This window comes from Rhincodon typus, chromosome 11, assembly GCF_021869965.1.
Source record: "Rhincodon typus isolate 14 chromosome 11, sRhiTyp1.1, whole genome shotgun sequence".
In the NCBI taxonomy this organism is placed as follows: Eukaryota; Metazoa; Chordata; class Chondrichthyes; order Orectolobiformes; family Rhincodontidae; genus Rhincodon; species Rhincodon typus.
The window spans coordinates 55,720,624-55,748,307 of NC_063342.1; the positions used below are offsets into that span (position 1 = coordinate 55,720,624).

Here is a 27,684-nt window from a genome sequence, read left to right on the forward strand (position 1 = left end):
GAAGAAGGGTCTAGGCCCAAAACGTCAGCCTTCCTGCTCCTCTGATGCTGCTTGGCCTGATGTGTTCATCCAGCTCTACACCTTGTTATCTCAGATTCTCCAGCATCTGCAGTTCCTACTATCTCTGGGACTCTACTCAGTGGAGTTTAGAAGAATGAGAGGTGATCTCACTGAAACATATCGGATTCTTAAGGGGCTTGACAGGGTAAATGCCGAGAGGAGGATGTTTCCCCTCATGGAAGAGTTTTGGACCAGAGGGTGTAGTCTCAGAATAAAGGTGTTCCAATTTAAGTCTGAGATGAGGAGGAATTGCTTCTCTCAGAGGGTTGAGTATCTTTGAAACTCTTTGCTACAGGAAGCTGTGGGAGAAGGGGGCAGAGTTCTTGTGATTATTTAAGGCTGAGATAGATTCTTGATCAATAGGGGAATCAAGGGTTACAGGGAAAACGCAGAAAAGTGTCTGGACTACATGCAAAACAATACATTTCACTGCATCGCGGTGCACGTGACAATAATAAATCAAATCGAATGAAGAATGTCAGATCAGCCATGTTTCTACTGTATGGTAGAGCCGACTCAAGGGGCCAAATTGTCTGCTCCTGTTCCTGTTTCTTATGGTCTTAAAAGCAACAATAAGAAATCTTCAGAAAGTTTTATGTAAGATACTTATGGTGTTAGCAGGTACGTTTACTTTGAAATTATTTGTTACATTGTGGGATACTTACTTTCCCAGCTCACACCGCAATTCTGGAAGGGAAACTGGCATTGGCTTCTTTGCAATGAGGTTTAGTTCATACCAAAACTCTCCAATGAGATCTGAGTAGAAGGTAACACTGCAAATAAGAACAGACAGGAAATTTATTTTTTCGCTCCTTAACATTTAAATTAAAACCAATCAAGGTTCTGATCTTCATGACATCACTTGCATCTTTTGCTAATAATGCCCAACTTTATTTCATTGATTCTTATGAAGACAATACAATATACATGAATTTTCAAGGGGAATTAAAACAGTAATACCTGGAAATGAACATATTGGACAGACTGGAGCAATGTTCTAGTGTGTACAAACAAGGCAGACCAGTATACGACAACACAGTATGGAGCTGGAGGAACACAGCAGGCCAGGCAGCATCAGAGGAGCAGGAAAGTTGACGTTTCAGGTTGGGACCCTTCTTCAGATTTTCAGAAAATCCATACTGTGTTGTCTCTGACTCCAGCATCTGCAGTTCTTGCTATCTCAGACCAGTAGGTGTCATTTAAGATTTTACTTGCTTTTCCTTCTGGGTTGCCTGTCTATTTCAACAGTTGCTAATATATAGACATTTTAAATACTTTTAATCAAGAAAACTAGTAGGAGACTCAATGCACTAGCAACAAAAGTCCTTCTAATGGAAAAGGTTGATAATTAAATGCAGGAAATTATAGTACAGTTAGAAGTTCAGGATTGTGTAAACTGTTTTAAATGTGCTAAAATGTCATGTGTGAGGTTATGAAAATCTAAAATTCATACACACAGACCTTAAAAATTAAGGCCATGCAGCAAATGTGGTGCAATGGGTGTGTTCAGGGGCGACTGAGTCCCCACCTCCCCCAATGAGAAAGCTTACAGGATTAAGCTCACATCAGCCACTTCACAGCTTCTTGGTGAATCAATATTGAAGTAATGCTCCATCAGAAGGTGCCAGCTAGTGGCAGTGACTGAGACGGTGTGCTGAAATCTGGTGCAATGCAGTATTGCTTTGTGAGGAACATGTAGCCTTCTCGAGCAGTCTTAAGAGCACCAATGTGGATCTGTAGACTGAGAATTGAATGTAACAGTTGGTATTCCAGAAGGAGACTTTCTGATCATTTTCACCAAATCAGAGGGACAGGAAAAGGCCTAACAAAGGCTGCACTGATTCTGAAGACCAAAGCTAAAATTTCCAAACTTTAGAAGAAAATTTAAAAGGCCTTTAAAATCACTGAAAATAATTTAAAGGTCTTAAAACTATATACAGTTGAAACTATTCGTATACCTACTCGTAAACATATTCATAAATATACACTATTAATACTAAAAGGAGTGTTTAAATCATCTAGATAAGCTCAAAATACTTTAAAAGCTCACAAAAATAAAAGTTATTTTTCATTACTTGGCAAATGCTGCAAAATAAATGCATGCCTTGTTGGTTTCCTTTAGTTTTCCTTTAGATTCCCTCCTTTGACTATCTCAGATACCACTACACTAATGACCAGATGGTTAAACAAACAAATTCAGCCCAAAATTTTGCCTTGTTAATCAAGAATAAGGTCATGGAAGTTTCAATAATATGTAACCAGATTTTCCCTTTCATGATGGTGTTTTGACAACAGGTTAGAACAACGCAGTACTGTTGACCTTTTTAGCCTTTAACACTAAAACATGCCTCTTGAGAAAGGATTGATACAGCCAAAAATGCCTGTAGATGTAAAGTAAATGACTGTCTAGAGAAAGAGATCATTGATGGAATGTAGCATCTAAAATGTCAAAGCTCCAAAAAGACTGGACTGTGTTCCTTTGTGACAACACTGACAACAAGAGGTTGAGGACTCCCTGGTGAGCAGCAAGCCAATCCCAGCAGGTAAAGTCTAAAATTGTGACACTTTTTTTTAAGAATACACAAGGACATGGGTTAAAAATCCATTTTCATCTCTCCTGGAGTTGATGCTCTTGTATATAACTGCCCAGGTTTCAACATTAGCATACAGTGTAGATCACAGTCGAACAAGTATACCCTCGTTGCCCTCCTGTTGCAGACAAAGACTCTTAATTACTCTGAGGGCTGAAAACCAGATTTTAAAAAAAGAATCAGGAGAAAGGAGCTTCAATCAGCCTACACAACCAAGACTCTCAAAAAAACAACTGTTTAATTACCAACATCAATGCTACCAGTAATTCCCGCTGCAATGAACACACCATTCAACTAACCACTCTTCGTGAACAATTCAGAGATTAAACTGTACATCTTTTATTTTAAATTTTATCCTTTAGACTCACTTCTTATTGATACTTCCTTCGCATATTTGTATAGTATGATTAATTCTTCTCTCAATTAGTAATTTTTATTAACATTTTTTATTAACTCAAGAAAGCCTGGTTAAATTGGCTCGTTTTAAAAGCTAAGTTCATTTAATAATATATTAACTTTGTTGCAAATGAATAAGGGGCTGAGTGAATAAAGAAGTGGAGCCAATTCATCCCTCTTCATCTGGGAACTTAACAGTTTGGAGTTTACCATCTGGATCTGTAACAAATTGGCCTAGAGGTAACAGTGACTAATTCACAAAATTGTTAATTATCACTATTTGAATTTTTTAAAGTGATCCACACCAAAACAGGTAAAGACACAATTGTTCTTGTCGTTCTGTAATGGTACTGCAAATCAATCAAGTTGCTATTTATATTTTGGGACAAAATGTTACAGTAGTTCTAAAGCAAACGTCCTTTCTTTCAAACGTCTGCAAAATTAACAGTTTAAAATGTGTTGTTAACGTTACTTGTCAAAGGTTTTCACACCTACCAAGTAAATAATTCACCATTATTCAAGATGAGAATAGGATCCTTCTTTAAAATAGCAAAAGAAAACTATTGGAAAATTGTCAATCCCATTGGAGTAAAAACATCAGACAATAGTGACTCAGCAGGACTGAGTCTGTCTCGATTGTAATTATAGGCTGTGTAAAACAGTGGTATAAGCACTTCAGTTAATTATATTTAATCAGGAATGATTCTCAAAAATTTGTTTGAAATTATTCACATTCTTGTAACTTGAGATATCAATTATCAATGTTTGCATTATCCCAAGGACTTTATTTAAAACTACGTTGCATTATTTAAAAAAAGACTGAAAACAGAATAGATTATGTAATCAAACTTCACGAATCAACCCAAAACTCTTGGGAAAAGTAATATCCCAAATTACTGTCACTGGAGAATTCATAAAGACTTTAGATAATGCAACGCTCTTCTTGTGATAAAATCCATTCTGTTTGTGCGCTCGCTCCAAACCCGGCCACTGTGGAGAGTTAGTCAGCCAGAGAATTGTAACGTTCAAAGCACAAGATGTTCCAGTACAAGTTAGATTTGATCCTAGATAGGAACAGGTGCTACAAGATTTCTAATGGGTCACTCAGATCAGTTCAAAGGGTCAGTCAGTTTTAATCAGAGAAAATGGTTCCATTCATCTAAATCACAGTCGACACATTAGAGAAGCTTGGGGCTCATTGAAGTCCCAGCTCCTTTTGGTAGCTCTATGCCCCTGCCGTTCACAACAGGTCCTCAGTGCTGTTTAGAAATGAGAGAGTTGCAACTTGAAAGAAGCCATAGGCCATGTGGTGTAGCTAAGAAATGCTCAAGGAAGCTCATTTGGTGCCACTTGGGAGGCTGGAGTTCAAAAACACTGAAAAGACCCAAGACAGAGCTGCATAAACTAATCACAAGTTGCAGTGATGCAAGGATGACAGTAGGAGAGTCCAGATTAATGAGAATAAAAGTACAAGGTATCATAACTGACTTCCAAACTGTTAGAAGTCACCAATAAAGTAGTGAAAGCATACTGAGTACATTCTATCAGCTCAGCTGTCTGTGTCGTCTAGGCAGGCAAGCCCCTGTATAGTTTCTGCATCTAATTGTTCTCCAGTCTGTCAATTTCACATAACAATGTATGACAACTCTGCTCTTGCCTTGTTGACCCTGGTGAGTTTAAAAGCTTGGAAAATTGTGGGCTTGTTCTTAAGGGTTCAAGTCTTTTTCTGGGTTCAAGTCTAAATTACTTGCCTCTCAGAATAAATGAAAGAACCACAAATGCAAGGTGGTTTCTCACATACGTCTAAGTGTGCCCCATTAAAAACCAACATGTGGAATCATGCCATTTTCTGGACAGATGGCATTTTACTCCCCCGCCGTACTGTCCATACCTGAAGCTGCCTCCCTTTGCCAGTTAAAATTCTGCCCACATGACAAATTCTGGGGGCTGTCCTTTAAGAAAGAAATAAAGGCTTTGGAGAAGTGACGGCAAGATTAATTATGATTCCAGGTATGATGTATTACAGGTATATGAATAGACTAGTGAAACTGCCTTTTTTTTAAAAGAACAGTGAAGGGTGACAAGAGATTGGTGAGAGGTGTTTACAATCATGAAGGATTTCGATAAAGACAAACAGTTTTCAATGACTGAAGAATTAATGGCCAAATGCTATGGTTCTAAAGGCGCTGAGTGAAAGAATCAGCGGCAACCAGGATAATAGAAACATAGTTACACAAGTTGTTAGAATTTAGACCGTGCTACCTGGTACGGACTTTGGCAGTATTCTTCAAAACGGATTTACATAAACACCAGAAAAAGAAAAACTGCAGAGCCAAGGGGAAAAAGCTGAGGACTGAGACCAAGGAGGATTGCTCTTTCAAAGATTCAATGAGGTAAATGGCCTCTTTCTATGCTGTAAATTGTAAACAGTATAACTAGTCATTTGAATTCCTTGCCATAAGATAATGCACAATTCTTAATGTGCTTTATTATTCACTGTGGTTATAGTATTCAGGAATGGGAGTACTTATTTTGTGCTGACCCTATTCAATCAGACGATGAAGACTCATATTGGGTACAGAGGTTGATGCGATAGTTATTTGAGGATGGACACTCAACTGAAGATTTGGCATAATTGAAGAGTGAAGAAAAGCATTTATGACAGTGATAATAAAGGTATGTTGTTATGTTTAACATATGTGAACACTTTATTGGTAAGATGAGATCTGCTGATTCTTGCAGCTGTCACCAAGGAATCCTGGGCTGATTTTTATTTTCAGTCATCACTGAATGAGTACTGGGTAATGAAAGAGACCCAATAATTTGAGGAGGGAAGAGAAAAATGAAAATATAATCTCAATCTGTCAATTTTCATCTCTGAAATTTGGCAAAATCACATATCTATCACAGTACTCTTCATCTTTTTCTTCCCTGCTGCATATGTTTCTCCTTAAGTCACAATGTGACAAGTGCAACACAGCTCCTTCTATTTACACCTATACACTTTACACCCACCTGTGTCATTGGAATTAGCACAAACAAACATTCTGCAGATATCTTCTCACAACTGGAGAACATTGCAAATCTTGTTCACACCAGAGGTGTTACATTGCATACCTCCCCCTCTCTTCTCACAATTTGCTGCTACTTCTCAGCACCGCTTCATGGGAAGCTTGGTCGTAGATACTTAGAAGCTTTCAAACATCACATTCTAATCTAGTTCCAGTCATCTTGTAAGACGAGCTCTCAAGCATCAAAAGGTGAGAGAACCAAAAGGGAAGGTGAGGTGCCATCAAGCCCTCAATCCAATGGAAAATACTGCCATGGAAATGGTTGGCACTCAGAGTATTGGATAGTATTGGATAAGGCAAGCATGGAGACCAAGTGCAGGAAGGTGAATGGCTATTTCCATGACCTTTTTTGGAGTTGCATTGACGATTACTGACATCAACTATTGCTTTTCCTTCCCAGGTTCTGCTTAGGTTATGCACCCTGCACATGGGGCAATCAACCTGAAGACACATTGGCACTTGTGCTTAACTTCCCAACAACCAGCACATAAACTGATGCCTTGGGTAGGTGGAATATATTTGTTTTTGCTAATTTCATCGTCGTCATGACCATCTCTGGCAAGATCAGCATTTTATTACCTGCCATTGAGGGGAGGTCAGTCATCCTCCTGGATGAGTGTGGCATGTATTGGTGAAGTACTCCAGGGAGGGAGTTCCAGCATTTCGATCCAGTGACAATGAAGGAATGGCTCTACATTTCCAATTCATGACAATGAGTAATTTACAACAGCTTATTACATTGGGCAGCCTATTGAAGAATATGGAAGACTTTGCCTCCAGAATATATGGAGGTCTGGTATAAGTGCTGTAGACATTACAGTTCAGCTCTCTTCCTTGGGGTGTCCAGCATAATTAGAAGCATCTCTCATTAATGATTCAACTGACAGCAAGCTAGCTCTGGTTTGAGCTAGGTCAGGAACTGACCAGATAGCAGTTTCACCTGCATCACAAATTTCCTACAGTTGCAATCAAGATGGTTCAGTATGGCTGCGGAGCTACAGTCCAAGGAAATTGTCAGTGTCACTATGAGGTGGCATATACTTTCCCCCTCCGTCATTGACAGCACATATAGTCCTCATGTTTATATGCACTAATCATCAGTAAATAAGTAACAAGTGGCTATAGTCCTATTCATCCCAAGAGTAGGCTGAAGACATATATCGGAGACTCCCTTTTTGTACAGTCCTGACACCCCATCTGCAGCTTCCAGAAAATTCCCTTTGTCTTTCTACTGCTGTTGCTCCTCTCCTTCAAGCAGACTGGAGCAGCTAATTTGAATTCCATGTCCTGCCACTGCAAATGTCAGATAAACCGACAAATAGCCCAAGTCACCTGCTCGATGTATTTGCAAATCGATGGTTGATTTGTTTTAAGAAGATCTCTACTGGCTGCTCGGTAAGAGCTGGATACATAGTCCATGCAGAAGGTCAAGAATATCATGACTTTAATATCATTGGCAGTCTAATCCAGTGATGGATATTAGCTCAAAGGTGAATCCTAGCAGGTAGCAAAGCTTTGTCACTGCTTTCTTAGCAAATTGAAATTTGTAAAGACTGCTTCATGATAATGACTCTGTATATATATGCCTTGGTCTGTTTGAGGGGTTAAAAACAGTGTTTGAAATCCACACCAAATAGATCTGCCTCATGTCTCTTTTTTCATGATTTGACCGCTGTCAATCTACAACTTGCCATGGACTATTTGAGTAGGTGGACTCAAGACAAGGTGCAAGTATCAAATGGAATTCAATCCAGGTCATGCATTTTACAGTGGAAACAGGCAATGGTACAGACAATTAATGATGGGATATTGGGAAGTATAGGTAAGTGGAAGGACCTTGGAGGGCAGATCCATGAAGGTAACAGGACTGACAGATCAGGTGATTAAGAAAGCACTTGGCATGCATTCTTGTGTTATCCAAGGCAGTAACAGTAAGAGCAAGGAGATTATGCTAGCAATGTATCAAAACACTGGTTAGACCACAGAGTACGGTGTTTAGTTTTGGCCACGGCTTTAGAAAGGGTGTGATCACACTAGAGAAGACTCATAGAAGCTTTCTTTATTATTTTCTGGAATGTGGACATCACAACAAGTGCTAGGTTAGCATTTACTGCCCATGTCAAATTGCCCTCCAGAAGATTGTGGTGAGATGTTTGGGTTAAATAAATAGGAGGGATCTATTTCTCTTTCCAGGGAGGTCAATAAATAAGGGAAGCAGATTCCGAGTAAATGGTAGAAGTATTAGTAGGAGTTGAGAAGATAGTTTTCACCAAAAGGGATCTGAAACTTATTACCCAAAAGGGTTGTAGGGGAAGAAATCCTTATAGTAGTCTTTGCTTTAACCAGTACCTTAATAACCGACAGTCTTGATAAACCGGCGAAAATTACATACCTGAAATCCTGAAAGTTTCCTGTGTTATCGTGGTCTCTGCAATGTTTAAGTAGTCAGGTGAGGGTGTGAGTTGAAAGTTCTTTGCTCATAAGTTTTATTTAAGGCAAAGTTGCATTATTTTTTAATTGATTTATTTAGTAAATAAAGTACAACAGTGATGTATATACCCCCTGCATTAGGTTTCTATTATTTAGTGTGTGTTTTTGCACTGATTACGTGGACCTCTTGATCAACTGAAATATTTGATTAACCAGTCCTGGTCCCCTAGGTGCCAATTAATAAAAAGTTTGCTGTATTTAAAAGAAAATATTTGGAGATGCACTTAAAATGCCACACTCTGCAAGCTAAATACCAAGAGAAGAGAATGAAATTTGGGTGGAGAATTCTTTATCTCCTGGCATAAAAATTATATGGCAAATGGTCTTCTTCCCTGAAACTACATTCTATGAAGAGCAACTAACATCCTCATTGTATTTCAGCATATTGTAGAAATCTTGTTATCTTACCTTCCAAGACTTTCACCAACAACACTAGGAGTGTACCTAGCTTTATATGAAATAACTTCTTTTGGCCCAATTACCAGGCTAGTGTCTCCAGTAATCCCAGCTCCATTCAGCATTACATCAAGTGTCAGGGGTTCTTGAAGAGGATTCCTTATTGGAATGATCACATCAGTGGCATCCTAGATACAAAAATAACACTGTTTGATAAACTGCTGGCACAGAACTAGTCATATAATTGATTATAAAAGAAAATCTAATCATTTATTTGCTCCAATTCAAATGGTTAATAATTCAGATCAAATTCACATGTTGCAGGCTGAATTAGATATGATTAGCTCATATTAGTTATCTAATATAGAGAGCTGTCATATACCTGAGGTTAGGAAATTTCACTTGTTTCTATACCATGAAGACGCACCCATTAAAGGTAATGGATAGACAACAAAAGAAGAGATTTAAGAACGGTAGTTGACCTATTGGTAGAAGCTGATAATCAAAGGTGGCAAGTAGGAAAACAGGTTCGAACTTAGGTTCAATCAAAACAGAAAGAGCTCGATTAAACTTAACAGGCCAGGCAGCAACTGTGAGGAAAGAAAATAAATCTTTCCAGTCTATAACGTATCAACAGAGCTGGGAAGAGTTAGAAATTAAATTGGTTTCAAGCAATTAAAAGGGAAAAGGTGGGGAAAAGAACAAATAAAGAAAATGGCTGTCTGTGATTGATGACAGAAGGCAGGACAAAATCAACACAGGAAAAGAGCAAACTATAAATACATCAGAACATTTTCAATTGAGGCATTTTTTTCATTTCACCATCCAGCATGTGCATTTGAAAAGATAGACACAGCAATCTGCACATAATCAGATATTTTCTTTATCCACTGTACCAGTTTCACATCTTTTGCAATATTTTTACAATTGAACCTGGCTACAAATGCAGTTGCAGTGATTGGAACGAGGGCCAGGTGGATCACATAGAATATGAGATCCTTGACTGGCCCAGGTTAACAACCCCAATCAGGGAGTCCTGGCTGACATATATAAACAGGAGTCTCAGAGATTCTCCTCACTCTAGGGACTAACTCTAAGCTAGCTGGTCAGAGTCCATGTACTGTGCACATGTAAATAAAGGGTGACTTGGTGATGGGATGTCAGCCTCCATGGTGTTGTTGCAGCAGTGCTTTAAAATAAGCAAGAAACCTATCAATTACTCAAGCTTAGTTGGATGGATTCACTTTTATAATCATTCCCCTCATGCTGACCTGGCAGACATTTTGGAAAATTTTACATTCAAAGATATACAATAATTAAATAAATGGAATGACATTTCCTCACATTATGTTTGTCTTGAGAATATAGCTCAAAAACAGTATTTGCAACACTATCTGCAAATTAGTGCTATAGTTGCAGACATTTATCAGAATAAATGGATTCATACAGTGCGGTAAAAGGCCCTTTGGCCCATCAAGTCTGCATCAACATAACTACCACTAAAAGTGTGATCATCCCAATTTCCCACACTCATCCCATGTACTTGATTATTATTATATTTGAAGTACTCATCCAATTTTTTTTTAAAAGGTTTCTAGCCTCTACTACCATCCCAGGCAGTGCATTCCAGATTCCCACCACCTGCCGTGTGAGAAAGTTCTTTCCCAAATCCCCTCTGAATCCCCTGCCCTTTACCCTAAAACTATGTCCTCTCCTGATTGACCCCTCGACCAAGGGCAACAGCTGCTTTCCATTCACTCTTGTCCATACCCTTCAGAATCTAATACACCTCAATCATTTCCCTTCTCAGTCTTCTTTGCTCTAAAGAAAACAATCTAAGCCTCTCTAGTCTCTCTTCATGGCTCAATTTCTCCATCCCAGGCAACATCTTGGTAAACCTCCTCTGCACGCACTCTACTGCCATCATATCCATCCTGCAGTGAGGTGGCCAGTACTGCACACAGTACTCCAGCTGTGGCCTCACCAATGCTCTGTACAATTCCAACGTTATCTCCTTATTCCTATACCCTATGCCACAATTGATGAAAGCAAGTATCCTATATGCCTTCTTAAACTATCCTAATCAAGTCTTCCATCAACTTCAGTGATCTGAAAATAATTATCCCAGGATCCCTCCATTCCTCTAAGCTACCCAGTGCCCTGCCATTCATTTAATACTCCCTCAGCTTGTTTCTTCTTCCAAAGTGCATCACCTCACTTATCAGGGTTAAATACCATCTGCCACTGGTCTGCCCATCTGTCCAACCCATCTATAATCTTCCTGCAACCTACAAATATCTTCTTTGCTATTAACCAATCTACCAATCTTGGTGTCATCTGGAAATCTGATTAATATTCCCCCCATATTTTAATCTATTTCATTTACGTACATAATAAACATTAAGTGTCCCACGACTGATCCTTGAGGTATACCGCTCCTTGAGGTATACCGCTGGACATCAGCCTCCATCAAACAGCCTTCTACCAGTACCCTTTGTGTCCTATTTCTAAGCCAATTCCTGATCTACCTCACCAAGTTTCCTTCAATTCCAAGTGCTTTAACCTTCTCAGTCTCCCATGTGGAACCTTTTCTAAAATCCATATGAGCTATATCAACTGAACCTCCCTCATCCACACACTTGATCACATTTGTTAGGCATGACCACTGTCTGACAAAGCCATACTAACAATCCCTAATTAACATATGCCTTTCCAATTGGGTAATAATTTGTAGTTCCTTGGTTACCTAACTCATTGAACTACAATTGTTTTGTTACCAGAAAATGAATTAGTCATTTCACTCCATTACTTTGTATCATATAGTCAATTTATTTGCAGCTCCCAATTATGCCAGTTCAAATAACAGGAATAAAACTATACAGTGTGCAATGTTGGAAATTGTCCGACATTATTATATTCATTGGTTCAAATGCATAGCAATGGAATTTATTCATATTGTTTTAATTAAGTAAAACAGATGAATTTGATATTTTATACTCTGCTCATATAAAATGAGTACTGACATATGACTCTGACATTTCACTCCCTCATGTAGTGGAGCACTTGATCAGGTACAGCTCACCCAAAGTATGTTGTGTCTGACCATCTGAACTAGAGGAGTCAAGTAATTAGCACAGTGGCAAATGCCCCAAGAAAGGCTCAGCACTTGGCTATAGCCCAGAATGTGGAGTGGAGAGCCAGGAGTGATAATTACAGCCAGCTGCAGGCCTTTTGGCTGATATCTAAAAGTAGTAACCAGACGGCCTCCAGCCCCTAAGCAACTTATGGCGCTCTGTGGGAAACAAATTTAATTTGCCTTTTTAAAGCTTCCTAAGTCTTTCCATCTGCCTCTGCTGGCCTTTTGATTTAAGAGAGGCTAGATGCAAGTGCTGGCAACAGATTCTTTGGGAATCCAGCTGGTGCTATCACAGGAAAAGGAGGTAGAAGGGATTATTCAACTCCTTCCACTCATTTCCACGTTCTTTTATAGCCTCCTGCTATTGTTCTGCACACCTGGGAAGTTTTGCGAAACCAGAACTCGGTAAAAGGAGAAGGAGATCTATTGCCACATGCCCATTTTCCATTCCATCCAGGAAGGAAGTATTACTCACACTCACAGAAATTGAATAAGAACAACAAGAATGCTGGAAAAACTCAGCAAGTCACACAGCAACTGGTCTAGAGAAACAGAGCTAACAGATCAAATTTTACCAGAAATCAGCTCAGTGGCAATTTTTGCAAGTTTCATGGATGGTTTCTCTTTGTAAAGCCTAGTGAGACTTCTCACACTATTTTTCTAAGAATCACTTTATTAGATAAGGACCACAATCCCATTCTACACTACTTGTCGTTGCTTCCTTACCCCCACAGTGAGCACTTCCTAGGATCCCCAATGTCAGTGCCATCTTTGAAGCTCAGTTTGAGCACCAGGTCAAGTGCTGTCAGTCTGGAGTTGCCCTTCACCATGCACGTAGTTGGAGAGGAACCAAAAACAAATGCTTCTCACCGTACAAACTCCACAAGTTACCCATCCTTACTTACATCACATCTTAGAACTATGTCTAAGGTGGTGCTACTCTTTCCCAAATGCCCCGTGTAACCCAACACCTCCTCATTGAGCAATGTAGGACTATCACATCTTGGCAAGCCTTCAAACGACACAAAACATTCACTTTTATGCAGTAATAGCAAAAGCAATGAACTAACAAACAGAAGCTGCTTTGGCCTCTTGGAACAAATACGGACTGCTCATTTCTTGAGCAGTAACATATTTATAGTCAATAAGTTATCAATGCACCCAGCTCACATCTACTGGAATCAGTTGCCAATTAGGTTCTAAAAACAGATTCGGCAGGATCTGTGGAGAGAGAGAGAGAGTTAACATTGAGTCATGTTGAAGATTTCTGTTGTTGTTATGTCAACTAAGCCCTGTCTGGCTTGTTATGCTTGTTTGCTGAAGGTGATATTCCTTTTGTTCAAGCTTCCTCCTTGGAATATGACTGCTACACACCCAGCTCTTCAGAATCCATCACATCCTAACATTGACTGCTCCAGTTATGCAGAGCACAGCATGCTATAATTACGCAGCATACTCTGTCAGTCTGTACTAAAGGCTTGCCTCAAACCAAGCCAAGCATCAGGACTTCATCTTCAACAGACCTATCATCTGCTCCGCAATGGCCGTGTTGAAAGAACAGGCAGCAGTGTATTTCCACTCAGACTCAGTCAAGGGTTGTGCAATAGAGGTATCAGCCATGGTTGCAGAACAGTTGGCCATGTCTCCCAGTAACCACCCTACTTTTTTATTCACTCATGGGATGTGGGCATTGCAAGCTGAACCAGCATTTGTGGCCTGTTCCTTGTTGCCCTTGTAAGGTTATCCAGCCCTATATGATTTGGTATCCTCCTCCATACAATGGGTGATGAAGTATTCTAATAAAGAGGGCTGTGTAATGTCTTTTTTTTCTTTATTCATTCACAGGGTGAGGGCATTGCTGGCTAGGCAGCATTTATTGCCCATCCCTAATTGCACAGAGGGCAGTTAAGAGTCAACCACATGTAGACCAGACCAGGTAAGAATGGCAGTTTCCTTCTCTAAAAGGCATTTGTGAACCAGATGGGTTTTTCCTGACAATTGACAATGGATTCATGGTCATCATTAGATTCTTAATTCCAGATATTTATTGAATTCAAATTCTACCATCTGCCTTGGCGAGATTCGAACGCAGGTCCCCGGATCATTATCCGGGTCTCTGGATTAACAGTCCAATGATAATACCACTCAGCCATTGCCTCCCCAATGTAGGCTTTTGACCCTATGTGGGCTTTTGACAGAGGGACCTTAGTCTGATAGTGTAGCACAAGCCATGCCCCACAAACACAGTAGGAGATTGTAAGTGCTGTACGATTACTGAAACCATGTCCCCTCCACCCCCACACCACCAAATAAAAGCAGCATTGCATAAAAGAGCATGTTGGTGAACACCCTGTTCAAGGTGAAAGCAATGCCCTTGTGCAGTTTATGAGACTTTGGAATATCTTTATGAATCGTGACCACTTCTGCTACACAGAGATGCCCATCTTAAATTTATGACCAATGCCTGATAAAGGCAATTGCCCCTCAAATGGCCTCACTTCACTCAGAAGTACAGCCCACAGGCTCAACAGAAAATACCCACTGAATACAGATTTTCCATTTTCCATTTTCCATTTTCCATTTTCAATGCACATTTATGACTTATACAAATATGGAAGCATTGTATGTCATGGCTGGCACAGTGAGTCACAGGCTCAGCTGATAATCAGAGCCACTCACCCTCCATACCTCATGTCCCTTTTTCCTGGCATTCCCTGTTGAGGTCATCAGTCCTGAGCTTTCACACATTGGCAACAATACTTGGCTCAGAGAGTAGAGAGATGAAGTTCTAAATCTCTGGCCCTACAGCTTAGGCATGTCAACCACTGTACTGCATTGCACCCCAATGAGGCCAACATGGCATTGAACGTCAATTACGCTCTCTCCTGCAATAAACCATGTTATTCAATATACCACTGTCTTCCTCTTTCACAATTATTGCTCCCTCTGCATCGCAGGGTGCTGCCACCAATCCCCAGAATTGAGTTCCCAAATCCCCTACCAACACAGTGGATTAAAGCCCATTAGACCAATTATGGCCAACCCCTGACTGTCTTGTACAGCGAACCCCGAGTGATGACAGACCAGACCCTTGATCAGGCTCGGTGCAGCTCCCAACTGACATGGCACGACTTCCCGGACTGGTTGCACTGGACCTGCAGGGCTGGCCACAGCAGATTCCTTGCACTGTACTGTTACAAACCCTCTGACCCTAACCATCCGAAGCAATCAACTGACTTTGCACAACCCCTAGACTGACTGTCAAAGGCTAACAGTATTTCTGTCTTCCCTAAGGTCTGGCTGTGGGGGCAAAGCACAAAGAGGCAAGGCAAATCAAGGAAAAGTGTGAACATCCACGAAGGCACAAAGTGAGTAAGCCATAGGACAGCAAGTGAGGAACTCTGAAATGCACTCTAGTCTAATCCATGGGATAAGTTTCAGTCCCTGCGCATGACATGTCCCATCAGCAGCATTACCAAAATGGAGCACTGACATGCAGAGCCACCTTGCAAGTGGAGTGGAGATGTACCATTTTCAAATGATAAGGTTGATATGTGCCTGATGCCAACATCTATGGACAGGAAGGATGCATATAAGCACCACCCCTGGAGCATGCTCTGAGATGTTGGTCCCTGGTTTTCAAGATAGAGGGCCAGAGGGGTAAGTGGTGAGCTGAAGTCAGCATAATCTTTCATAATCGAGAATTGTAACCGTCTAGTTTCTATCTGGTGAGTGGGAAAAAGCAAAACTGCATCTCAGTGATGTAAGATGAACCAGTAATGAGATCATAATGCATGCAAATTGAAACAAATAGGCCTCCTACTGTTCACTGATGAGATTCTTGTCTTGCTGTTCCACTCTTGCTTGGAGAATAAGATATTTCACTTTCAATGTGGAGAATCACCCCACTATCAATCTCATCCTATTTTCCCAATACTCTCGCCAATGCCAACATCATTCAGGGGCTGGGAAGATTCCACGCGATGTTTCAGGTTGATGACCCTCCAATTGATCATTAACCTTAAACATTAATTCCGTTTCTCTCCACATTCGCTGGCTGACCTGTAAAGTTCTTCCGATAAGTCTTGCTCCTATTTCAGACTTCCAGCATCCTTAGTATTCTGAATTCATAACAGGAATAGAATATTGGGCCCAATATCTCATTAGATTTCCCAACTGAACTTGATTTTAATCATATCATGGGAAAGCTCGAAGCAAATTTTGACTGATGATTGCAGATCCCATTACAATTTCCAGAGGGAAAGTCATTTTAATAACCTAGGCTAACAGCATTGGATGGGAACTTGCCTGTGAAAAAGACGAGGAAAAAAAAATTGCTGTTAAGCATTCAAAAGTTTGCAACGGCTTAAGCAGTAGCCATCATTTCATTTTATTGACTTGTTGATTTTCAATTTGGAAAAACATCTGAGCTTCCTGTGGCAGCTAGTAAAAATTGAAGTTTCCTGGTCAGCCACATGGTAGCTATAGCACAACCACCTCCCTATGTTAAAAGAGTCCACAATGTAGACTCCTGCCTTGAGCAAATGTCATCCTTGTTCTGAGGGGCCACCACACACATACCTATATCAAATATGCTAATGGTATTCAGATAGCTGCAAACAAAAATGATGGTGGGATAAATTAGGAGCGGGAGTTGGCCTTAACACAATCACCCCTTCCAACCCAGCAGAGATTGTGAAACTACAACCCTCATCACTCAATTCAGCATAGTTAATAACTCAGTGTACTGCAATCTATTTTCTGATACAGTCACATTACAAAACTTAGTTAGAATAAAAAGGCTAACCAACTGAGTCTTTTTTGAGACAGGAATGAAGTTTATCCTAGTATCAAATCTTTATGCCTAGTACCTGAACACTTAGCATGGTCATTGCTTCTCTCTAGCCTTCTGCTGTAAAACCAGAAGTCAGCACTAAAACATTTCAAAGACTCCTTTCCTATCAATGAAGAACATATCCATGTTCCATCGAGTCCCCAGTAAACCAATTACTGAAAAAGCACCATTGCTTCAGATTCTTGATTTTGTGGGTTTAACTGTGACAATTTATAAAACTTAGTGGATAGATTTTTTTTCAATACAAATGATGATTTTATTTCCTAATGAATATTTGACATTCTGGCTGTGTAATGACTCTGAAAGGCATGTCAAGCCCATTTGTTTTAATTATATGAATAATGACTCTTTTTGATCCACTATTTGTTAAAAGTGGTTTGTGTTTCAGCAAGAATGAAATTTTTATGCAATTAAATGAAGTATAGAGAGAAAAAGAGTTGACTTTATCTTGTTCCATCAAAGGAAATGCCACAACATCATAACATTGGAGAGCTGTACTGACTGGCCTGTTCCTATTCGATTAAAGCCTAATTTTTCGAAAGAGCCCAACAGGCTTTTGTCCTAACACAAACATAGGTCCAATTCTGATGGCCAGGTACAAATAAGCAAAGTGCCCACATGCACATTACCAGTTTCTAACACACCCTAGTATGCAGGCTACAGCAGTCCAAACAATAGGCATGCTTAACATCTGTTGGAAGCTGTGAAATCTGATAGTGGTCCTCAGAAGAAAGCAGAGTCCAATGTGACACCCATTCGTACCTATAGCTCACCAGCAGAATTAAACTGAGGTATAGGGCACAGATGAGGCAGAGGCAGTTGGTAGGTACATTCTGCCCACTGATCATCCGATGGACATTGCATGGTTTGATGATCAAACAATAAAGATGTGGTGGAAGGAACATAGAAGAAATGCACTATTTCAGTATTTCTTTCTACTGAAGCATTTACAGCTTTCGCTAGATGTAGAGGAAAGCTCTCTGAGCAGGTATCTATGGGAACTGAGATGAAGTACCACTAGGGATACATGATCAGCTCAGAGCAGCTGGAGATACAAGAAACATGTCATTCTTGGAGATGAAAGAATTTTTCAAAGAGAAGGAAAGCAGAATATTCAAAATGACAGTCACCCTAAAAATGTTTATCACATAAAGGTTAAGGAGAACAACTAATGTGATGTTGACATCAGATCAATGGAATAGAGATCTAAAGTATGCAATTTTCTGTACAAGATAACAACATCAAGAGAAGTGCGGAAACAAACCTTTATCCACACCTTTATTACTTCTAGATTTGATAAGTCAAATGTAGCCATAACCAGCTTCCCACATTCTATTATCCTTAAGTTTGAGGCAATCCAAAACACGGTAGGTAGCCTTATGTTCTAAAATACACAACTCCCATTCATCTATCATCTCTATTCTCACAAACTTCTGGTCAAGAAAATCTCAATTTTAAAATTCTTATCTTGTTTTCAAATGCTTCTATGGCCTCTCCCTTCCTCGCCTTTGTAATCTCTTCTAGCCCCCACAGCTCTCCAACACATCAACACATACCTAGCCTCTTGAGCATCACCGATTTTAAGCACTACACCATTAATGGTTGTGGCTTCAGCTGAAAGGCCCAAGATCTGCAAAGCCCTCCCTCCCAGAGTCTTGTCTCTGCGATCAAGCTGCTGGTCATTTGTTCTAATATCTCCTTGCAGCGTTAGTTGTCAAACTGTGCTTTGTAACACTCCTGTGGAATGCCTTGGAGTGTTTTATCCCTTGAAAACCATAATATAAATGCACTCCCAGACATCCCAGATGTCCTCGTTTTTCAAAGACCGCAATTTCCCCTCCACAGAGGTCGAAAATGCCCTCGATCACATCTCTCGCGTTTCCCGCAACTCATCCCTCACAACCCCTCCCCGCAAAAACAACAAAGACTGAATTCCCCTCGTCTTCACGTACTACCCCACCAACCTCCGGATTCAACATATTATCCTCCAACACTTCCGCCACCTGCAATCTGACCCCACTACCAAGGACATTTTTCCCTCCCCACCCTTATCTGCCTTCCGGAGGGACCGCTCTCTCCGTGACTCCCTCGTCTGCTCCACACTCCCCACTAGCCCCACCACCTCTGGCACTTTTCCCTGCAACCGCAGGAAGTGCTACACCTGCCCCTACACCTCCCCTCTCACCCCCATCCCAGGCCCCAAGAAAACCTTACACATTAAACAGATGTTCACCTGCACATCTGCTAATGTGGTATACTGTATCCGCTGTTCCCGATGTGGCCTCCTCTACATCGGTAAGACCAAGCGGAGGCTTGGGGACCGCTTTGTGGAACATCTACGCTCGGTTCATGACAAATGACTGCTCCTCCCAGAGGGAAACCATTTCAACTCCCCCTCCCACTTCTTGGATGACAAGTCCATCCTGGGCCTCCTCCAGTGCCGCAATGATGCCACCCGAAGGCTGCAGGAACAGCACCTCATATTTTGCTTGGGAACCCTGCAACCTAATGGTATCAATGTGCACTTCACAAGCTTCAAAATCTCCCCGCCCCTGACCTCATCCCAAAACCAGCCCAGCTTGTCCACGCCTCCCTAGTCCATTCTTCCTCCCACCTATCCAATCCTCCCACCTCACTGACCAAGCCCCACCCCCACCTCCTACCTACCAGCCTCATCCCCGCCTCTTTAACCTGTCTGTCTTCCCTCGACTGACCAACCCCCATCTCAACTCCCTACTTACACTCACTTGTACTGGCTCCAACCCCAACTCCTTGACCTGTCCGTCTTCTCTCCACCTATCTGCTCCTTTATCCACCTTCTATCATCGCCTCCCCCTCTCTCTATTTATTTCAGAGTCCCCTTCCCCATTTCTGAAGAAGGGTCCAGACCTGAAACGTCAGCTTTCCTGCTCCTCTGATGCTGCTTAGCCTGTTGTGTTCATCCAGGTCTACACCTTGTTATCCCAGATTCTCCAGCATCAGCAGTTCCTAATGTCTCTGATATAAATGCAAGTTGTTGTTGTTATAAATCAGTCTTCAAGTTCCAGACAAAGCCAGGCAATCACATGGCTCTGCACAACAATAACTATATTAACAGAAAACAAGGAGGAATCAGCCTTAGCACCAAAAAGACAAAGATACACTCAGCTCTACTGACCCTACAGGGTCCTGCTTACTAACATCTGAGAGCTTCTGCTATGATTGGGATAGCTGCCCCACAGACTGTCAAGCAACAGCCTGACATAGTTATTCTGAGCAAATCATACACAAGACACAAGCATCATCGTCCCTGTACATACCCTCTCCCACCAATAGGGCAATCCCATTAGATGTGATAGACAATGACATCCTGTTGACAGAGTGATTCTTGGGGAATCCTTAACACTGGTTCAAGACTTCATGAAGTTTCATAGCTTTAGGTCAAACAGGGATAAAGGAAACCTCCTGCTGGTTACCATCTCACCCCCAAATGCAACGTTATTTGAGGACATTCAGCTGACAAATAAGTACTGCTCCATTTTGAACTAAAAGTGAAAAAAAAAACAGAGTGTGGCAATGGCTGAGAATGTACACTGGGGAGAGTGGGGATGGGTCTTAAATATCCATCACCAAGAGTGGCTCAGTAACACCACTACTGACTGAGCAGGTCAAGACTTGAAGGAGATAGCTGCGAGACTGCATCTGGAGCAGATGCTGGGAGAACCACCAAGAAAGAAAAACCTACTGGCCTTGTCCACACCGATCTACCTGTCAGACATATACATGTCCATTACAGTATTGACAGAAGAGACCACTACACAGACTTTGTGGAGATGAAGTCCTGTCTTCACATTGAGGATAACCTCCATTGTTTTCTGTGAGACTACAATTGTACTAAATGGCAACTTGGCATTCTCAATAATGGAAAGGCCCAGAACATAATTAAAAGTGACAAAGCTGAAGCATTTACAATCAACTTCAGCAAGAATTCCCAAACAAATAATTCATTTCAACCTTACACTGGGGTCCTCAGCATCACAGATGCAAATCTTTGGTAAATTCTATTCATTCTACATATTATCATCAAGAAGTAGTTATAGGCATTAGACACTGAAAAGACTAGAGGGCCTGACAACATCTTGCATTGGTCCCGAATTCTTGTGCTTCAAAAGTAGCTGCACCCTTAGTCAAGCTGTTCCAATAAACTCCAATACTTTATCTAACTGGCAATGTGGAAAATTGCCCAGGTAGGTCCATCCACAGATAAAAATGAAACCTGACCAATTAGTACCCTATTCTAACCTCAACCATCAAAGCGCTAGACGTCACGTAAGCCATGACCTCTACAACCTCGAAAGGCAAGAACAGCAGTAGACAGATTGGCACCCACAAGTTCACCTCCAAGAACTGCAATTGCCATTCCTTTACTGCCATTGAGTAAAAGACCTGGAACCCCCTCACTAAAAGCACTGTGGGTGTACCTACACCATATGGACTGCAGCAATTCAAGATGGCTGCTCATTGTCATTTCTTCCAGAGCAATTCAGGATGGGCAACAAGTGCTGAACTCACCAATGATATGCAGATCTTTTCAGAGAACATTTTAAACAAGGCATCTGTAATATCACACTATTTTGCTAACACAAAAACAAGATCTCAATGTCAAAACATGAAAATCATGTGCAACTGGTTACACCTCACTCTCAGGAATGCAGTTACTTCATTGTTTACAAAACCTGTCAGCTTATTTGCACAGTTTCACATTCATAAGTCACACAAAAACAAAACACTATGATGGATTACTTGATCTAAAATGTAAAGTGCACCAAGTTATTATCTTAAGTGCACCAGACATAAATTATAAATTGTAATAATAATGTTAAACCTGCTGGAAATCATTGGAATGATAGTGCAGGATAAAAATGCATGGCCAATACGATGTTTGCCACCATTGGCAATGCCTTCAGCTATTTGGCCCCAGCTATAGAAACTTCTGATTAATATGATTCTGCATCATGTATCTGCTTTAATTTACTCCTAGGTCATGTGTCCTTTTCTTGAATCTCCTTATGTGACTTAGTGCCAAATTTTGTCTCATAATACTCCAGTGAAGGGTCTTGCGACTGTTTATTACTTTAAAGTAATACGTACTCTGTAAGTATTCACTGATGTTCAAACACGTTAATAATGCTGTTCTAATATCTGTCTGTATCAGTGATCACCTTACATTAAGGTCTGTAAATACTGGCATGTTGCTTTGTGGTGCCCAGGTAACACTTGGTTTGCCTATACTTTATACAAGGGGAAAATTGCAAGACTGATGAATGCATCTTTCTGGCGCCTCAACTCGATGACTCGTTCGTGTTTTATCTTTCCTGTTCTTCATCTATTACTTACTATATTAAGACCCCTGTTCTCTTGTCAAGCAAGATGTACTCCACTTCAGTTGTTGTTACGCTGCATTTAAAACAAAGCAACTTGCTGTAATACCATAAAATATTTTTGAAAAATAACACATGGGAAGCATCTGCAAATTAGTGGATATAGATAGAAATATCATAAGAAGGCAATTATTAGCCTTTTAACAAGGTGAAACACCATTGCGTAGATCCAGAATCATTACTCGGCTCAGCAAAATCATTCTGACAAGGATTTTGAGTGCAGCATTAAATGAGAAAACAAAAATCAGCAAAAACATTATAATGTCTTCAAAAAAATAGTTAAATCCAGCTGGCTGACATGATATATAGTATAAAATAGAGAAATTATCAGTTGTCAGCCTTCCTGAATTATGAAATGAAACATGAAATGACTTGTGCATTGATGAAACAATTGAAGTCAATCAGGGCATTAGTGGATAATACCCAACCATTCTGACTAAATCAAATGTCTGCTATCAATCTGGCTTATATAATACTGGTATTAAATGGTTTCATATCTACTAGTGGAAAGGACTTTTTTTTAAAATGTGCTAAAGTGGACACATGGCTATAGTTCCTGATCAAGAAAAAAAAAATTACTCAGAGGTTGGGTGCTTTCTGCAGAGGGAGAGGAATTCAGTAATGTATCTCTAGACTTGTAGTTCCATTAAAACATACAGAGCTGGTTATTTGGTGACATTTCTTACTTTGAACAATAGAACAAATGAATGATATTGATTCAAAGGTCTACATTATATATTTAATTGCTATTGAAGTCAGTCAAAATTATCCACTATGTCAGAATTCTCAGCTGAACAACAGTGGAAGATTTAAGAGGTGAAAACAAATCGTTTAAATTGGTCTGTTCATCTGCACATAATGAAGTGAGTTATTAAGTTTTAAATATTAGCACAGGGAGATTCTTGATTCCTCATTTCACAAGCACAATGGATGAGATTTATTCTAGAATAGGGATCTAGATTCTTTCTTGCTCTGTTTCTTAACTCCAAATGGCAGTAAAAAAATACTAGTAAGCTCTGCTACTTAGTAAGTTTGAATGAACACTTTCATAAATTACTCATTTATTTAAATTATTTTGAAGTGTTCTCAAGATTAACATTTATCGTTGTGCCAAGCCTTAAATTGCTGATTGCCCCCAAGTAAGATGTGTCCCCCACACCATGTGAAAAGATTGGAGAGCCTGTACTAAATATCTTTTAATCAACCTGCTCAGATGTTATGACACACCTCCAGAGAAGGTGGGACTTGAATTTGGACTTCCTGACTCAGAGGTTGGGACATTACCACTGCATCATAAGAGCTCCAACAGCCTTTTCTGGAATGTCTGCAATGTTGAGGTCACCTGAAACTTGAGATTGGTCTCATGTGGGAGTTTTTTTGAAGGTTTATGATGATTATCTGAGAATCTATTGCACTGGATGTCTTGGGGAGTATTGGAAGTCCCTGAAACAAATAAATGTCTGATGTGGAGCAAATACAAATTCTGGAGCAGGATTTTCGGATGGCACGGTCTCCTTCACTGCCACCCACCAAGTCAATGGAGAATACATCCCCATAAAAACCTGCTGCCCTGCATCTGTCTGACACTCAGTGGAATCTTAATTATTTCAGGACAAGACTTCCATCCTCATCTGGGGAATGAGTCTTTCATGAAAGAGAAGCTAATGCAGACCAAATGGAAGATTCCTCTGGAGTACTAGCAGTGCCTGCCTGTCAGGCCCAGTGAGGGTATTGGGGATCACGTTGGAGAGGCCAAAGGGTGGGGTTTTGTTTGAGCCGGCACCATTCATTTATCCACCATGTTGGGGACAATCCTTAGTTGATTTGTTCTCATAAATTCTGCCTGCCTTAAGGTTTGGGCATTGGGATTCAGTCCTGCTCCAGAGAGGCTGCTCTTTCAGTTTACACTGTTGCACCTCTCTCTCCCCCAGACTTACTCAACAGTGACTATTGTCTGATAGTCTGATTTTCCAGTAAACTCTTATATTTACATGCTATTATAAAAGATACCAATCCTTATATTACATCTCTCCATTACAGTTATTCCATCCTCTGCTCTCAGCCTTAATTGCATCTGACCACTGAGGTTATCTTATACATTGTCACATTATAAGCCTATTCCCTCTCTTTATACTACAGGAAAGGGGAAATGAGTTGGAAGGTGATTGCCTCCAATGGTAACAGAGGAAATACCAGTGAGGTATCCATCCCTTACCTAGCATCAACCCTTACAGCAAGAGCTACTGACCTAATTCTGTGACATGCTGTGGATGAAAAGATAATAGCAGCAGGCCCTTTCATAGAGAGCAGTTGGCAAGGGCCTTAACCTGCAAAGTGCTATTCATGAATTTTTTGGAGAAGTTGCAAATGCTTGTAGGATGAATAACGACTGCGGAACTGTCAAACTGTGTAATCATTTAAATCTCCAACTCTTCAAAATTTAAAAAAAGCACTCCTTTGTCAGGAGGGGTAAGGTGTGCAGTTCCTTAAATTGCCAGCCTTTGAATAACTTTTTGTTTTGAAAAAAGGCTGCCTATATCAGTGAGAAAAACATCTACTCTAGAAATGACAATAGCTGTTTTGACATTACTCCAAGGCCTAATCATTATGTCATTATTCATACTTGGCTACTTTCCACAAATAACACTTACGTTGGTTAGGGACTGAAAATTCACAATTTAATTGGCATCTCAAAACGATTATTTAAGAATTAGTTCTCTTTGATTTGTGGTTCTGAATATGCCTGTTTTATATGGAAGTTAGTGTTTGTAGGTATTTAAAATTATTTGAATGCATTTTCTTGAATGGGAGGATTTTTTATTTGACAATAGCAAAGGCCATTATAGATATTTTGACCATTAATGTATTTCAGCTCAACAAGGCTCCTGAGGTCCGCCAATTGTGAATGCTCATACATCAACATGGAGGGTGTGAGAGCAAACATTTGTAGGCATGAGTAAGCATGAATATGGCATGGGCCATAAAGGAGCCGTGGAGGTTGGCATGAGTTGGCCATAAGTTGACACATAGATACAATAACCCATGGAGTTGGTGGGAAACATAAGTTGGTTTGAAGGGCATGAAGGGTCACTGGGGTTGCAATGTGGTTTGGCACAGGCTGGTATGGATTGGGCTGGGAGCGCGTAAAAAGTTTAAAGAGGTATGAGGCATGAGAGATAGAATGCGTAGCCTTTCAAAATAACGAGGATGAAGCCCAACTTGGTACTCAGCCATTTCTGACCTGCATCAGTGTGCCTGACTGCATCCTCTACCAGTTAACAGTGCTTACAGCAGTATTTGTATAGTACTGGACACTCTTGGCTAATCACTTTTGTTTATTTTATTTGCCTCTTTCATAAAAGCAGTGAAAACAAAACAGATTAACAGATCTAAAATCAGACCAACTTTAATATATTAACTGTTTTCTATTCTGTCTTTCCCTCCCACCTTAATCTCAAAATGATCTATTTAGATGCAGTGAGGCATTTTAATCTTTTTTTCCAACAAGTATAACTACAACAGATATCACAAAAAAATGGCCTGTTAGAGGCTTGCCTTATTTTATGTACACGAGTTAGACATTAATAAATATCAAAGAAATCTAATTATTTCTATAGTAGTAACCTTTTCTGCTCATAAAATACACTACCTACATTGAATGGAATGGTAATTTCCAAGTTAGCAACTGCATATTGTAAACAGGCATTGCCAAAGGAAATGGAAAAATTAGATGTTCCTCTCTCGACAATCTCTTTGCATAGACTTTCTGGCTTCCATCCCCATAGCTAAAACCAGAGCCAGGGGCAAGAAGACATACACTTTAGCAAAGGTGGGCTGAATGTAAAATGAGAGAAAAAAAATTAAATGAATGAATTACGGCCTATTGTTATTCCTGGCAGCTATCCTGGGTTCCTGCCAGTGTCAGTTAAACATTTCTGCCCAGGACTCAAACAAATTAGATCATTAGCACTACTGTAGTTGCATTTCAATTAATCACAGATACAAGGAGTGAACTCCTGTCATTTGCTCAACCAATGGAGCACAGGGCATATCTAGCATGGCATTCATGCACATGCAATTTTTACAGTTAGAAAATGAAGAATAGCGGAGCTCCGGTACCAACTCAATTTCCAAAGTAACTTGTCAGCTTCAAAGGTAGCCTTCAAAAAGGAAACTGAATAAATATTGAAAAGAAAAATATTGCAGGAAAATGGGGAAGGAGCAGGGAGTAGGGTTAATTGGACTGCTGCTCAAAAAATCCAATGCAGAGTTAATGGCCTGAATAGCCTTCACTGTGCTGTACTTTAATTACTCTTCATCTGTCTGCCACATTATACTACGTGTTAAACCTTAAGATGTAAACAAAAGTGTTGATCATATCATTTCACTAGCATATGGCTAATCTGATTGGGGTCTCAATCTCACTTTCCGATCTGACCCCCATAACTCCTGGCTTGCTTGACAGATATTTAACTCATCCATGAATAAATTCAATAACCCATCTTCCATGGATTTCTGAGGAAGCCAATTCTGCAGGCTTGCTCTGAGAGAAAAGCTCCATCTAGAAAGGGAGACTTCTTATTATTCAACTGTGTCCCCAAGCTTTAGTTTCCCCTACAAGAGGAATTTTCTTCCATTCTATCTAGTCCCACAAGGATCTTACAGATTTCAGTAAAATCACCTCTCATTCTTCTAAACTCCAGCAACCTGTTCAACATTTTTTGTGATGGAAGTCTGTCATCTGAAATGAGTCAAAGCAACCTTCTGTGAGCTGTTTTTAATGTAATTATATCCTCTTCAAAATGAGGGAACCAAAATTATATCCAGAATCCTAGACATGGCTTTATTAAAGGTGCTGTACAATGACAATAAAATTTTCTGACTTTTATATTCAAAGCCTCTTGCAACAAATACTTAAGAACATAAGAACATAAGAACTTGGAGCAGGAGTAGGCCGTCTGGCCCTTCGAGCCTGCTCCACCCTTCAATAAGATCATGGCTGATCCTTTCGTGGACTCAAATCCACTTACCCACGTTCTCACCGTATCCCTTAATTCCTTTATTGTTCAAAAAAAATCTACCTTTTTTTTTAAAAGCGTTTACTGAAGTAGCGTCAACTACTTCACTGGGCAAGGAATTCCATAGATTAACAACCCTCTGGGTGAAGAAATTCCTTCTCAGTTCAGTCCTAAATCTGCTCCCTCTAATCTTGAGGCTATGCCCTCTTGTCCTAGCTTCACCTGCCAGTGGAAACATCCTCTCTACTTCT

At 40.3% G+C, this 27,684-nt stretch overlaps 1 protein-coding gene across 1 annotated transcript in view; it reads right to left on the reverse strand.

The window, feature by feature from the left end:
• Positions 1-27,684, reverse strand: part of LOC109927725 (cilia and flagella-associated protein 47-like) — a 413,667-nt gene that overhangs the window by 91,737 nt on the left and 294,246 nt on the right. The window contains exons 51-53 of the mRNA XM_048603110.1: positions 13,046-13,152; positions 9,017-9,192; positions 726-833 (exon numbers count right to left, since the gene is read on the reverse strand). Coding sequence (XP_048459067.1) covers positions 726-833; positions 9,017-9,192; positions 13,046-13,152 — 391 coding nt within the window. The remainder of the gene's footprint in view (positions 1-725; positions 834-9,016; positions 9,193-13,045; positions 13,153-27,684) is intronic.